The 15584-nt window shown below is 41.6% G+C and overlaps 1 protein-coding gene and 1 pseudogene across 1 annotated transcript; both read right to left on the reverse strand.

Annotated features, from left to right (window-relative positions):
* LOC132765976 (zinc finger protein 585A-like) overlaps positions 1-15584 on the reverse strand; it is a 55442-nt pseudogene that overhangs the window by 31470 nt on the left and 8388 nt on the right.
* On the reverse strand, positions 9815-15527 carry LOC137096279 (zinc finger protein 160-like). The gene has a single exon (XM_067465321.1). The coding sequence runs from the start codon at positions 13870-13872 to the stop codon at positions 12112-12114; it is 1761 nt and encodes a 586-aa protein (XP_067321422.1). The 5' UTR covers positions 13873-15527; the 3' UTR covers positions 9815-12111.

Consider the following 15584-nt stretch of genomic DNA (forward strand, 5'->3'; position numbering starts at 1 on the left):
TAAAATAATGAAACAAAAGTGTGAATCAAAATCTGAAAGAGTCAGTAGGCCAAATTCAGTTAGAGTTAGTAAGTCAAAGCCAGTGTTGTCCTGAGGAGAGTAAGCAGGCTGAAGCCTGATAGTCAGTGGGCCAAAGTTAGTGTCATACTGAGGAGAGCATGGAATAATAGAATCAAAGAGTTGGAAGAGACCTCATGGGCCATCCAGTCCAACCCCCTGCGAAGAAGCAGGAAAATTGCATTCAAAGCATCCCCGACAGATGACCATCCAGCCTCTGCTTAAAAGCTTCCAAAGAAGGAGCCTCCACCACCCTCAAGGCAGAAAGTTCCACTGCTAAACGGCTCTCACAGTCAATAAGTTCTTCCTAATGTTCAGATGGAGTTTCCTTTCTTGTAGTTTGAAGCCATTGTTCCATAGCATCCTAGTCTCCAAGGCAGCACAAAACAAGCTTGCTCCCTCCTCCCTATGACTTCCTCTCACATATTTATACATGGCTATCATGTCTCCTCTCAGCCTTCTCTTCTTCAGGCTAAACATGCCCAGCTCCTTAAGCCGCTCTTCATAGGGCTTGTTCTCCAGACCCTTGATCATTTTAGTCCTCTGGACACATTCCAGCTTGTCAACATCTCTCTTCAGTTGTGGTGCCCAGAATTATTTATTATTATTTATTTCGAGGTTTTATATACCGACCCTCTCACCTTACCGGTTCACAACATGTGTTAACATACAAAAAATATACAATAACAACACAATGCCACTTCATTACACGATTAAAATATCAGCACGATACACATTAAAACATTATCATCCCAGTTAAAAGAATTGGGCACAATATTATACGTGTGGTCTAACCATGGCAGAATAGAGGGGCAGCATGACTTCCCTGGATCTAAACACTAGACTCCTATTGGCTTTTCTTACCGCTGCATCATATTGTTGGCTCATGTTTAACTTGTTGTCCACGAGGACTCCAAGATCTTTTTCACACTCGAGCCACATGTCCCCCATTCTGTATCTTTGCATTTCATTTTTTTTCTGCTTAAGTGGAGTATCTTGCATTTGTCACTGTTGAACTTCATTTGGTTAGTTTTGGCCCATCTCTCTAATCTGTTAGGATCGCTTTGAATTCTGCTCCTGTCTTTTGGAGTATTGGCTATCCCTCTCAATTCGGTGTCATCTGCAATCTTGATGATATGGCCCTGGGGACTTGAACTCGTTTAGAGTGGCCAGGTATTCCTGGATGACTTGTTTTGGATGTCCTCTAATCCCCCATCCAGTCCATCTTGCTGAGGTAGAAGATGACTTTCTTTTTGTAAGAAGACCGAGGGAAAGAAAGCATTAAGGAGTTCTGCCTTTTCTTCATTCTCAGCCTGGACTCAATTTACTTGCTCTTCAAACAACCTGATTATTTAATGGTGGTTAGTATTAACTTTAAAGCAGTGATCCGCAACCCATGGGTCCCCAGATATTTTGGCCTTCAACTCCCCCGAAATCCTAACAACTGGTAAATTTGCTGGGATTTTGGGGAGTTGTAGGCCAAAACAACTGGGGACCCACAGGATGAGAACCACTGTTTTAAGGGTTATTGAAGAAGGATCGGGGAATACTCAAAGATCCTCTCTTAGCATGAATACTGTTTGTGTTAGAATAGTGTGAGTGTGGTCTATAAAGACAGATAGGGAAAAAAGAAAAAATGGAATGGAGGAATCACTAAGGAACACTTCAATACACTTTATTTATTTATTATTATTTGAAACACAACAAGATTAGTACACAGCAAACAAGATCACTACGCTGGTTGTTGTACTGGATCACACGTTAGACATTTCCCATGTGTCTAGGACTGTGTGATGTATTGGCAAATAATGCATTCAGATCCTAGTAGGGTGGCCTTTTAAAGCTGGCAGATGGTAATTTTGTCAGTGCCGATTGTGTTTAAGTGCAGGCCAAGGTCTTAAGGCATTGCATTATTATTATTATTATTATTAATTATTATTATTAATTATTATTAATTATTATTAAAATTGTTGAAGGCTTTCATGGCTGGAATCACTAGGTTCTTGTGGGTTTTTTTCGGGCTATATGGTCATGTTCTAGAGGCATTTTTCTCCTGACGTTTTGCCTGCATCTATGGCAAGCATCCTCAGAGGTAGTGAGGTCTGTTGGAATTAGGAAAATGGGTTTATATATGTGTGGAATGACTGGGGTAGGGCAAAGGGCAAAAAGCTCTTTTCTGCTGGAGCTAGGTGTGAATGTTTCAACTGACCGTCTTTATTAGCATTTGAAGGCCTGGCTGAGCCTGGGGGAATCTTTTGTTGAGAGGTGTTAAGATGTGCCTGGTTGTTTCCTCTCTGCTGTTTTGGTGCTGTATTTTTAGAGTTTTTTAATTATTAAAATTATTGATACCCTGCTTTATCTCCACTGAAGGAGATTCAAAGCAGCTTAACATAAGTGTTAGCACACCATTGAAAAAAATATATACAAATACTGAAACAGAATTAAATGGAAACAGTATTAAAAGGTTAAAACCCCATTCAAACATATTTGCATTATATCTCGTTCAAGCTATGCTGGGGAAGTTTTGTAAAAGGAGAAAGCATTTTAAAAGGTAAATCAGCAGAAACCTAAATATATAAGCTACCTATCTGACCGCATCTCTGCCTATGAACCCACCAGGACTTTGAGATCTTCCGAGGAGACCCTGCTCTCGATCCCGCCTGCTTCTCAAGCTCGGCTGGCGGGGATGAGAGATAGGGCGTTCTCGGTGGTGGCTCCTCGGCTGTGGAACGCCCTTCCTACGGACATTAGACTAGCACCATCTCTAATGGTATTCCGCAAAAAGGTGAAGAGCTGGCTGTTTGAGCAGGCGTTCGAATAATGCAATGATTGGTTAATGAACACTGGAATGGAACAATGGATGACGAATCTGGAACATGTTTTTGATGACGAGACGACAGTGAATGAGTATTGTAGTAACTGTTTATTAATTGTGTAATGTGTTAGGTTGTTAACTGTTTCTATACTGTAGCACTGAATTTTTGCTGTTCGTATTTGTTGTGAACTGCTGTGAGTCGCCTTCGGGCTGAGAACAGCGGTATATAAGTAAGGTAAGTAAGTAAATAAATAAATAAATAAATAAGTTGCTTGGGATATATATTTCACCCACTTTAGAGTACTGGAGAGAAAGCATTTAATAAGGTAAATCAGCAGCAACAGCTGTAGCAGCAGTTCAGCAAATCAGAAGCTTCTGTTGCCAGCAATAGAGCGACTGAGCTTAAGCGATTCAAGGACAGAGTCAAGTTTAACAAGTTATAGAAGACTTTACCCAAAGAACATCACCAGATAGGAAAGTAAACAGGGCCTAGCTATCTGTCTAACCCACAGCAGACATATTTCCATGCTCATCGAAGAAGAGCAAAGACAACAGCTGCTTTGAGCCTCATTTGTGGAGATAAAAAGTAGAGTCCCAACACATACTTCATATTCCTGGCCATGAGTCTCATCCAGCCTGAAACCTCTTTTTGTCCTTCTCTCTTATTTTCAGAACTCTTTTTTTGATATTTCGTCAAAACAAGCCAGTGTGTTCAAAAAGAAAGACTTTTAAAATTCCAGACATTCCTGAAAAAAACAACAACCAAGAAATACTATTTTAAAGTAATCTCTGTTACAGAAGTTCAGTCTCCTCATGGTTTTGGATGAGGGAAAAGAAGGGAGGTGTTTCTACGGACAAAAGCTCTTTCCGCACCCCAGGCATTTAAAGGGTTCTTTCCCCCGTATGTTTCACTTGATGACGCCGTAGGCTACTCTTCTGTTTGAAACTTCTTCCACACTCCAAGCACTGAAAGGGTTTTCCCTCAATGTGGGCTCCTTGATGTTGTGTGAGGTCTGCCTTCCGTACGAAGCCCTTCCCACACTCCAAGCATTTGAATGGCTTCTCCCCAGAGTGTGTTGCTTGATGAACAATTAGACCTCTTTTTCCTGTAAAGGAGCTTTCGCACTCCAAGCATTTAAAGGGTTTTTCCCCAGTGTGGGTTCTTTGGTGTTCTGTGAGCCTTGCCTTCTGTGCGAAGCCCTTCCCACACTCCAAGCATTTAAATGGCTTCTCCCCAGCATGAGTTGCTTGATGAATAGTCAGATACATCTTCCGAATGAAGCCCTTTCCACACTCCAAGCATTTAAATGGCTTCTCTCCAGAATGAGTAGCTTGATGATATGTGAGGTTTGTCTTCTGAGTGAAACCCTTTCCACACTCCAAGCATTTAAATGGCTTCTCGCTCAAGTGAACTGTTTGATGAGAAGTGAGATGTGCCTTCAGAATAAAAGACTTCCCACACTCCAAGCATTTAAATGGCTTCTCTCCAGTATGAGTAGCTTGATGATAGGTAAGGCTTCTCTTGTAAGGAAAACTCTTTCCACACTCCAAGCATTTAAATGGCTTCTCGCCAGTATGACTTCCTTGATGGTAAGTCAGATTACTCTTCTGAAAAAAGCCCTTTCCACACTCCAAGCATTTAAAAGGCTTATTCCCAGAATGGATTGCTTGATGACGGGCGAGGATACTGTTATGAGTGAAACTCTTTCCACACTCCAAACATTTAAAGGGTTTCTCCCCTGAGTGAACTGTTTGATGAGAAGCGAGATTTTCCTTCCGAATAAAAGACTTTCCACACTCCAAGCATTTAAAGGGTTTCTCCCCTGAATGAATTGTTTGATGAGAAGTCAGATGTCCCTTCTGAATAAAAGACTTTCCACACTCCAAGCATTTGAACTCTTTCTCTCTGGTGTGCGTTGCTTGATGATAAGCCATGCTTTTCTTCTGACAGAAACATTTTCCGCATTCCAAGCACTTGAAGGGCTTCTTTTTAGTGGACGTTGTTTGCTGATCAGAGAGGCAGAGCTCCTGATTCTCTCCACAGTCCCTGAATTGAGATGATTCCCCTTCTCTGTGAGTTGCTTGACAACAAAGACAATGAGAACATATATTTAAAAAACAAAATATTAATAATAGGTAACTTTAAAGTTCTCACCAACAATTTAGGCAACCAATCCCATTGGTGATCTTCTCTCACTTCAAGAGTTTCCTTCTATGGCTATCTCAAAATCTACTTTCTTGTAGCTTTCAACAATGAGACCTGGATCTCTCCAGCAAGACTAAATGCTAACTTCCAGGAGTAGCAAACCAAAAAATCATGTAGAAGATACCACTTTCCTCAAGGCCTGGGTGGGTGAAACCACACATATAAATATACAGGGCACATTCTATAGTTACTAATTGATAAGACTGTGAAAAAAGAGAGCACAAATTTCTGTATTTTTGGAAAAAGGTATTTCTAATAATAAACCAAATTACAAACAAGCAGTTCTTGTTCACCCAGAAACAGGATGCTCCACATATTTTGTGACAAATCTAAAGAGCTAATTATTTGGGGAGGGTGGAGTGTTGTTTTATTGCTAATAGATTAGCATTAGGAAAAAAAGTGGACGACCTCTCAATTGGAGTGTTTATACATTTGAGAGTCCCTGGTGGCACAATGGGTTAAACCCTTGTTCCGACAGGACTGAAAACCGGCGGGTTGCAGGTTCGAATCTGGGGGGAGAGCGTGGATGAGCTCCCTCTGGCAGCTCCGGCTCCCCTTGGGGGGACATAAGAGAAGCCTCCCACAAGGATGGTAAAACATCAAAACATTATCTGGGCAACGTCCATTCAGGTGGCTAATTCTTTCACACCAGAAGCGACTTGCAGTTTCTTAAGTCACTCCTGACACAGAAAAAATACACTGGGTTATGGCTCCTCTAGACACTATATCCGATTCCCTGCTCAGCCATGGAAACCTACTGGGTGACCTTGAGTGCACAGTTTCAGCCCCAGAAAACTCTGTGATAGGTTTATCTAAGGCTTGTTATAAAATGGAAAGGACTTCAAGGTACACAACAACAACAACAATGGAAAAAATGACACCTGCTGTACAAAATGATGGAAACAACAAATTTCTTTTCAACCTGTTTCAACACTTGATTTCAGACATGACACCTGGGTGTTTCTGCCTCCCTCCACATCATGTCAGACCTATAGAGAGATGCTATAGTTGAATGGTATCTTAATGTTATCTTATCCTGCTGTGAACTTATGCCAAATCTAGTGTATTCTTTGCCCCCTTCCTTTTAAGTGACATTATGCAGCTGTGTCATTTTGTGACTATTTTTTCCTTACATAAGAGGGAGCCTTACTTAAAGAGGACACAGTCTCCAGATTTTCCTCCATGACCTCCTGATACAAGGCCCTTTGATCCAGATTCAGCAGGGCCCACTCCTCCTCACTGAAGGACACGGCCACCTCTTGGAAGGTCACCTGGACAGAGAAACATGATTGGTAAGCAGGACACGCTGACCCCAGTCAGAGACCAGTTGCTTCTGGTGGCTGAGTTAAATGTCAATCTTGACACAGAGACTTTGCTGCAGGCATCTTGGGTGGAAAGAGGGGGAAATGACAATGCAAAAAGGATTCTGGAAGCCTGAGCCCTTCTTAGCCCATCAGGGATTCTCTCACCTACCTGATCTGGTGTCACAGAAGGTGTGCTGCGTACATCAAAAAGAAGAAGCAAGCCAGTATGTGTTGGTTCAGATTCCCCTCCTGTAGGAATAGAAAAGGCGAGGGTATTTTATTGGCCATGGTCTCCATTTCTGTTGGTACTATCTTCCTAATGGTAACAGCTTTTCAAGAATGGAGTATGCTGTGACCTGAGATTGTGGTGGAGTCTTTCTCTGGAGGTTTATAAACAGATTGGATGGCCATCCATTTGGAGTACTTTGAATGTGTATTCCTGTCTGGCAGGGAGTTGGGACTGGAGGGTCCTTGTGGGCTCTTCCAACTCCAGGATTCTATTATTTTATGATTCTGTGATTCAATCATGGAAGGCAAGACCTGATCAAGGATGGAGGCGTTGTTGTTGCTGTTGGCAAGTGCCTTCAGGCCAGCTTTGACTGATGGAGATTCTATGAATGAGGGACCTTCCAGCCAGATCTACACTGGTCTTGGAGATTCAGAACAGCCAGGGCTCCCTTGGTGGAGTCTATCCTCCTGCGATTCACTCTGTCTCTTTTCCTGATGCCTTCTCTCTTACTAAGGCTTGCTGTCTTTTCTACTTAGCCCTGTGTAATCGTGATATGGCCACATTGCAACTACTAGGGTTGAATGAAAAGTAATGCCTCCACCTTCGTAACTCAACAGTGGGCAGTACTGGTATGCTTGTTCAGTAGACTCTCCTCTACAGTTCTATTTTGGCAGGAAGGCTTAGCATTAAAAGGTTGTGTTGTTAAAGTGCAAAGTATGGAACCCTGCACAGACGGTTGGTCAATGCGACTCAAGCAGCGTGCAGTCATTAAATTATTGACAGGAGAAGGTATCACCCCAAAGAGAATGGAAGCTGTTTATGGTGATTGTGTTGATGTGAGTATTGTGCGAGTAAGCTTAATGTAAATATGTAAATAATTTTTGGGAGAAAGTATTTAGAGAAATAGAAGATATAATGAACATTAAAATAGAAAGAAGTCCTAGTATAGCTTTATTATCATTATATAATAATAAACAATTGAAAAAAAGAGGAAAAAGATGTGATAACAAATGTATTAACAATAGCAAGACTGCTTATAGCAAGGGACTGGAAAAGAGAAATAAATATACAAATAGAGGAGTGGTACAAGGAAGTATGGAAATTGGCAATAAATGATAAGCTGACATGTTTATTAAAAGTTAAAAGAGGTATATGGAAACAAAGTGATTTTGATGACGTATGGAGAAAATTTATGGGAAAAGGATTTAAAAATAAAGAAGGAAGGTTTCCTCCACAAGAAGAATTGAAATTTTGGACATGATATGTAAAAGCCATGGCTTTGGGGGGGGGGGGCACAGCGGTGAGGGATAGATAATATGTATAAGCAGAAAAGATCTAAGAGCTACAGACACTCGCTGGAACACCCCAGCAAGCGAGAGTCCAAAAGTGGCAGGCTCAATCCCAGAACCTCAACCAATGGCTGATACCAAATGAGAGACTCCCCCCTGGACACAAAGAGGACTGGGCGACTTGGAAGGCACTGAACAGACTGCGCTCTGGCACCACGAGGTGCAGAGCCAACCTCAAGAAATGGGGCCACAAAGTGGAATCCACGACATGCGAGTGTGGAGAAAAGCAAACCACTGACCACCTGCTGCAATGCATCCTAAGCCCTGCCAGATGCACAATGGAGGACCTTCTTGCGGCAACACCAGAGGCACTCCAAGTGGCCAGATACTGGTCAAAGGACAATTTAATCAACTACCAAGCTTGCAAATGTTGTGTTTTGTCTGTTTGTTTGTTTTGTTCTGTTAGAAATGTAATACAATTGTCTGGTTGCCCCTGACACAATAAATAAATAAATAAATAAATAAATAGCAGAAAAATAACACTAGATACCTAAAGTTAAAGTATGGTAGGCTGTATGAAATAAATAATAAAAAAATCAGAGAGGAATTTCAAGCATAATCGGTATTTCACAAGAATGTGTGGGTCACATCATTGCTTTGCTTGGCTATCAGAAGATCTGTGCACAATGGGTACATTGAGAGAACTGTGAGACTCTGGTTGCGGAAACAAGAGTGTCGACTTCTCCTGTGACGGCTTCAGAAAACTTGTTCATCATTTTTGAGGAATTTATTCCCCTTCACCCCTGCTTTTTCGGTGGATATTGACAAAACTGTACCTAACTCATCAGGCATTTAAAAAATAGGTTCTCACCATGGGAAGAGTATAGCATCCTTTCAACATATTCTCCGCTTAACCTGTTCTTCTCCAGGCTGACCATACCCAGCTCCCTAAGCTGTCCCTCGTAGGGATTCACGATATCCAAACTGATGACCAATTTCTTCACTTTTGGCTAGGTTGAGGCACAGAGCCCTGCTGTTGTTTTATTTACTTTGGTAATAGTGAGACAAGCTGACTAGATGGCCACAAACGCCCTCCCCCAATCTTTTAAGCTAAGTACTAAATTTGAAAGATCCTGATAAGTTCTACTTGTGGCTATTGGCCATTACCTTGTTGTGGAATAGAATTGTGTGGGAGAGACCGAGACCCAGATGAAACTGTCAGTAGACACTGGAACAAGAAATGACTGCTAGTAGGAGAAGGTTAGAGATAGAATCATAGAATCATAGAATCAAAGAGCTGGAAGAGACCTCATGGGCCATCCAGTCCAACCCCATTCTGCCAAGAAGCAGGAATATTGCATTCAAATCACTCCTGACAAATGGCCATCCAGCCTCTGCTTAAAAGCTTCCAAAGAAGGAGCCTCCACCACACTCCGGGGCAGAGAGTTCCCCTGCTGAACAGCTCTCACAGTCAGGAAGTTCTTCCTCATGTTCAGATGGAATCTCCTCTCTTGTAGTTTGAAGCCATTGTTCCGCGTCCTAGTCTCCAAGGAAGCAGAAAACAAGCTTGCTCCTTCCTCCCTGTGGCTTCCTCTCACATATTTATACATGGCTATCATATCTCCTCTCAGCCTTCTCTTCTTCAGGCTAAACATGCCCAGTTCCCTAAGCCGCTCCTCATAGGGCTTGTTCTCCAGACCCTTGAGAACAAGATTGATGACGGCTGCTCCCCTCTGCCCAAAAAACAACTCAAGATAAATGATTATTTTATGCCCAGGAATGCAAAGATCCTCTCTTGGCATGTATAGTGTTTGTGTTAGAATAGGGTGGGTGTGGTCTATAAAGACAGATTTGGGGGGGGGGGGGGGAGAGAGAAATGGAATGGAGGATTCAGTAAGGAACACTTCAATACACTTTATTTATTTATTCATTTATTATTATTTGAAACACAACAAGATTAGTACTCAGCAAACAAGATCACTATGCTGGTTGTTGCATTGGCTCACATGTGACACTTCCCAAGTGTCTAGGACTGTGTGATGTATCAGCGAATAATGCGTGCAGATCCCATTAGGGTGGCCTTTTGCAGCTGACACATGCCGATTGTGTTTAAGTCCAGGCCAAAGTCTTTAGGCACTGCATTATTATTGTTATTAAAATTATCTCCCGTGAAGGGGACTCAAAAGCAGCTTAACAAAAAAAATGTTAGCACACCATTTAAAATATACATATATACAAATACTGAAACAGAATTAAATAGAAAGTATTAAAAGCTTCACAATTAAAACCATTCAAATATATTTTCATTATATCTTGTTCAAGCTAAATTAGTTATTTCTGCATCATATTCTTCCACCACAAAAGAAAAACCAACTGAAAATGTTTTTATTAAAATCTAAATATATACATTGCTTGAGATATATATTTCACCCACTTTAAAATGCTGGGAAAATTTTCTAAAAGGAGAAAGCATTTAAAAAGGCATATCAGCAGCAACAGCTGTAGCAGCAGCAGTTCAGCAAACGAGAAGCTTCTGTTGCCAGCAATAGAGCGACTCAGCTTAAGCGATTCAGGAACAGAGTCAGGCTTAACAAGTTATACAACACTTTACTCAAAGGACATCATTACATACGAAAGTGGACAGGGCCTAGCTATCCGTCTAACCCACAACAGACATCTTTCCATGCTCATCGAAGAAGAGCAAAGAGAACAGCTGTTTTGAGCCTCCTTTGTGGAGGGAAAAAGTGGAGTCCCAACATATACTCCATATTCCTGGCCATGAACCTTGTCCAACCTGAAACCTCTTTTTGTCTTCTCTCTTATTTTCAGCAACACTTGTTTTAATATTTCATTAAAAGAACACTGTGTGTTGAAAACAAAAGCTTTTTTTAAATTCCAGTCATTCCTGGAAAAAATAACAACAAAGAAATGCTATTTTAAAGTCATCTCTCTCTCTATTGCAGAAGTTCAGTTTCCTCATGGTTTGGATGAGGGAAAAGGAGGGAGGTGTTTCTGGTGGAGCTCAGCCTGTGATTGTGTTTAAGGATCAGGGTACTTTGGATGTGGGGAATGATGACAATGAGGTTCATGAAGGTAATGGTGTTTCCAACGATATTGATGCAGAGAATGACCAGGAGATCCCTGTTCAAAGTGTATTTTCTCATGAGAATGTTCCTGAAGGGTGTGGGGATGATGGTGTGCTCCCTGAATTGCTACCAGAGAATTCCCATGATTTGGAGCTTGAGAACAGCCTGGCACTTGGGCCAGCTGCAGAAATCAATGAGCAAATAGACAGGATGTTGTTAGTCAGAATAGGAAAGCAGATCAGTGTCTCAGGCGTTCTGCAAGGCTCAAAGAAAGAATGATAAGGGATTCAAGGCTAAAACAAAACCCATTTCCGTCCGCTTGGGACATATCGTAATGAGGAGATAAAAGTCCCAAGTACAGGAACTGTAGTCAGATGAAGCATCATTTGGAATCAAGTCAAGACCTCTTTCCTGTTTCTTCGAAGCCTTTTAAGTGCCTTTGATTCATGTTTTCAATTCTTGGATTTTATGATCATGGGTTAAGTGCCTTGCATTCATGTTTCCAGTTTTTGGATTATACTATAGAACAGGGGTCCTCAAACTTTTTAAACAGAGGGCCAGGTCATAGTCCCTCAAACTGTTGGAGGGCCGGATTATAATTTGAAAAAAAAAGAATTAATTCCTATGCACACTGCACATATCTTATTTGTGGTGCAAAACCACTTAAAAACAATACAATAATTAAAATGAAAAACAATTTTAACAAATATAAACTTATTAGTATTTCAATAGGAAGTGTGGGCCTGCTTTTGGCTGATGAGTAGGATTGCTGTTGTTGTTGTGTGCTTTCAAGTCATTTCAGACTTAGGTTGACCCTGAGCGAGGGCCGGGTAAAAGACCTTGGAGGGCTGCATCCGGCCCCCGGGCCTTAGTTTGAGGACCCCTGCTATAGAAGTTTCTGCCTTTGTTTTTCATGAACTTTGATAGACTAATTTCTTAGACTATTTGTTCCGGCTTATCTTCCTAGCTAATTGGATTTACCTATTACTTTAAAGTGCATTTTACTATTACTCCTTTTTAATTATCTTCAATTACCTGATTTCATTTCTACTCAGCTGTGTGGTGTTTAAAGTCAGAGGGCTTTTCCTGGTCTACTGACAAAAGCTCTTTCCGCACTCCAGACACTTAAAGGGTTCTCTCCCCTATGTGTTTCACTTGATGACACCGTAGGCTACTCTTCTGTTTGAAACTTCTTCCACACTCCAAGCACTGAAAGGGTTTCCCCTCAATGTGGGCTCCTTGATGTTGTGTGAGATCTGCCTTCCGTACGAAGCCCTTCCCGCAATCCAAGCATTTGAATGGCTTCTCCCCAGAGTGTGTTGCTTGATGAGCAATTAGACCTCTTTTTCTTGTAAAGGAGCTTTCACACTCCAAGCATTTAAAGGGTTTTTCCCCAGTGTGGATTCTTTGGTGTTCTGTGAACGTTGCCTTTTGTGCGAAGCCCTTCCCACACTCCAAGCATTTAAATGGCTTCTCCCCAGTATGAATAGCTTGATGATTAGTCAGGTGTATCTTCCGAGTGAAACTCTTCCCACACTCCAAGCATTTAAAAGATTTCTCGCCAGTATGAATTGCTTGATGATAAGCTAGTTGTTTCTTCTGAATAAAGCCCTTTCCACACTCCAAGCATTTAAATGGCTTCTCCTTCAAGTGAACTGTTTGATGAGAAATGAGATGTACCTTCTGAGTAAAAGATTTCCCACACTCCAAGCATGTAAATGGCTTCTCCCCAGTATGAGTAGCATGATGATAGGTGAGCTTTAACTTCTGAAAGAAGCCCTTCCCACACTCCAAGCATTTAAATGGCTTCTCCCCAGTATGAGTAGTTTGATGATTGGTGAGGCTTATCTTGTGAGCAAAGCCCTTCCCACACTCCAAGCATTTAAAACGATTCCCGGAAGTATGGATTACTTGATGATAAGTCAGGTGACTCTTCTGACAGAAGCCCTTTCCACACTCCCTGCATTTAAATGGCTTCTCCCCAGTATGAGTAGCTTGATGATTGGTGAGGCTTATCTTCTGAATGAAGCCTCTCCCACACTCCAAGCATTTGAATGGCTTCTCCCCAGAATGGGTTGCTTGATGATAGGTGAGGCTTAACTTACGAGTGAAACTCTTTCCACACTCCAAGCATTTAAAGGGTTTCTCCCCCGAGTGAATTGTTTGATGAGAAATGAGTTTTGTCTTCTGAATGAAGCCTTTCCCACACTCCAAGCATTTGAATGGCTTCTCTCCAGAATGGGTTGCTTGATGATAGGTGAGGCCTCTCTTATCAGTGAAACTCTTTCCACACTCCAAGCATTTAAAGGGTTTCTCCCCCGAGTGAATTGTTTGATGAGAAGTGAGTTTTGTCTTCTGAATGAAGCCTTTCCCACACTCCAAGCATTTGAATGGCTTCTCTCCAGAATGGGTTGCTTGATGATAGGTGAGGCGATTCTTATGAGTGAAACTCTTTCCACACTCCAAGCATTTAAATGGCTTTTCCCCAGAATGGATTGGTTGATGATAGGCGAGGCTTTTCTTATGTTTGAAAGTCTTTCCACACTCCAAGCATTTAAAGGGTTTCTCCCCCAAGTGAATTTTTTGATGAGAAGTGAGATGTCGTTTCCGAATAAAAGACTTTCCACACTCCAAGCATTTGAACTCTTTCTTTCTGGTGTGCGTTGCTTGATGATAAGCAATGCTTTGCTTGTGACGGAAACATTTTCCGCACTCCAAGCACATGAAGGCCTTCGTCTTAGTGGACATTGCTTGCTGACGAGAGACACACAGCTCCCAATTCTCTCCACAGACCCGGTATTGAGATGGTTCTCCTTCTGCGTGAGTTGCTTGACAACAAAGACAATGAGAACAGATATTTAACAAACAAAACTTAATAGGTATCATTAAAGTGCTCACCAGCTATTTAGGCAATCGATCCCATTGCTGAACTTCTCTCATTTCAAGAGTTTCTTTCTATGGCTATCTCAAAATCTACTTTCTTGTAGCTTCCAACTATTAGACCTGGATGTACCGTCTTCAGCAAGAGCAAATGCTAACTTCCAGGGGTAGCAAACCAAAAAATCATGTAGAAGATACCACTTTCCCTAAGATACCACCACCCTGGGTGGGTGAAACCACACATATGAATATTCTATAGTTACCAATTGATTCTATAGTTACCAATTGATCAGACTAACTGTGAAAAAGAGAGCATCTATTTCTGATTTTCGGGAAAAGATATTTCTAATAATAAACCAAATTACAAACAAGCAGTTCTTGTTCACCCAGAGACAGGATGCTCCACATATTTTGTGACAAATCTGAGGGAAAATCTGCAGCCTAAAGAGCTAATTATCTTGGGGATCTTTGTTGTTGTATTATTGCTAACTCCCTCCCTAAGGAGGTTAAATCTGCCCCCTCCCTCTTGACCTTCCGGAGGAAACTTATTTCAGCAATGTTGTTTAACTGTGATGAAATATTGCTTATAGTTTAAACTCTGTGTTCGGTATAGAAATGAAATGCTGTGCAAGAGTTAAGTGCACAAAGCAATGCTTTATGCCTAGACCGTAACTTTGGACAGATTCTGTTTCGACACACATTCCAGAGAGGAGATAACAACACATGCTTCTTACAGCGATGTACGCCAAAGAGGAAAGATGTGTCTTTGGCTATTCCTGTAGTTTCTGTAGTTTTTTAGGAAATAGCAATAAATCTTTAAGTGCCGCTCTGAGGCTTCAGAGCTGAACGAAAGCTGCATGGTTCATTTGTTTTGTGCCTCCGAGCAGTTGCTATGAAGTCGAATAACCGACAACCTAAATCCTGGCTAAGCATTTGCAGATTAGATTGATTTTACTGGCAATGATGAGATGTTATTGGACGGCAATTTGGATGGATTTCGATGACATTTTAACCTGGCAAACTGTTTTAATGCATCCTGTATATAGTTTTTTAGGAAATAGCAATAAATCTATTTTTTAGGGATTTGATTGTATTTTATGATTTGTTTTATGGTTTCAGCATTGAATTGTTGCCTGCTGGTAGCCGTCCTGAGTCCCTCCTCGGAGGTCGAGAAAGGACAGGGTATAAAAATTCCAAATAAATAAATAATAGATGAGCATTAGAAAAAAAAAAGTGGACGACCTCTCAATTGGAGTGGTTTATACATTGGGAGTCCCCGGTGGCGCAATGGCTTAAACCCTTAAACTGAAGACCGACAGGTCAGAGGTTCGAATCCGGGGAGAGCGCGGATGAGCTCCCTCTGGCAGCTCTGGTTACCCATTTGGGGACATGAGAGAACCTTCCCACAAGGATGGTAAAACATCAAAACATCCAGGCATCCCCTGGGCAATGTCCTTGCAGGCAACCAATTCACACCAGAAGCAACTTGCAATTTCTCAAGTCGCTCCTGACACACAGACACACACAAAAATTACATTGGGCTATGGCTCCTCTTGACACTATATCCGATTCCCTGCTCAACCATGGAAACCTACTAGGTGACCTTGGGCGCACAATATCAGCCCCAGAAAACTCTGTTATAGGCTTTTCTAAGACTTGCGATGAAATGGAAAGGACTTCAAGGTACACAACAACAACAATGGAAAAATGAAATAATG

The sequence above is a fragment of the Anolis sagrei genome, chromosome 2, assembly GCF_037176765.1.
Source record: "Anolis sagrei isolate rAnoSag1 chromosome 2, rAnoSag1.mat, whole genome shotgun sequence".
In the NCBI taxonomy this organism is placed as follows: domain Eukaryota; kingdom Metazoa; phylum Chordata; class Lepidosauria; order Squamata; family Dactyloidae; genus Anolis; species Anolis sagrei.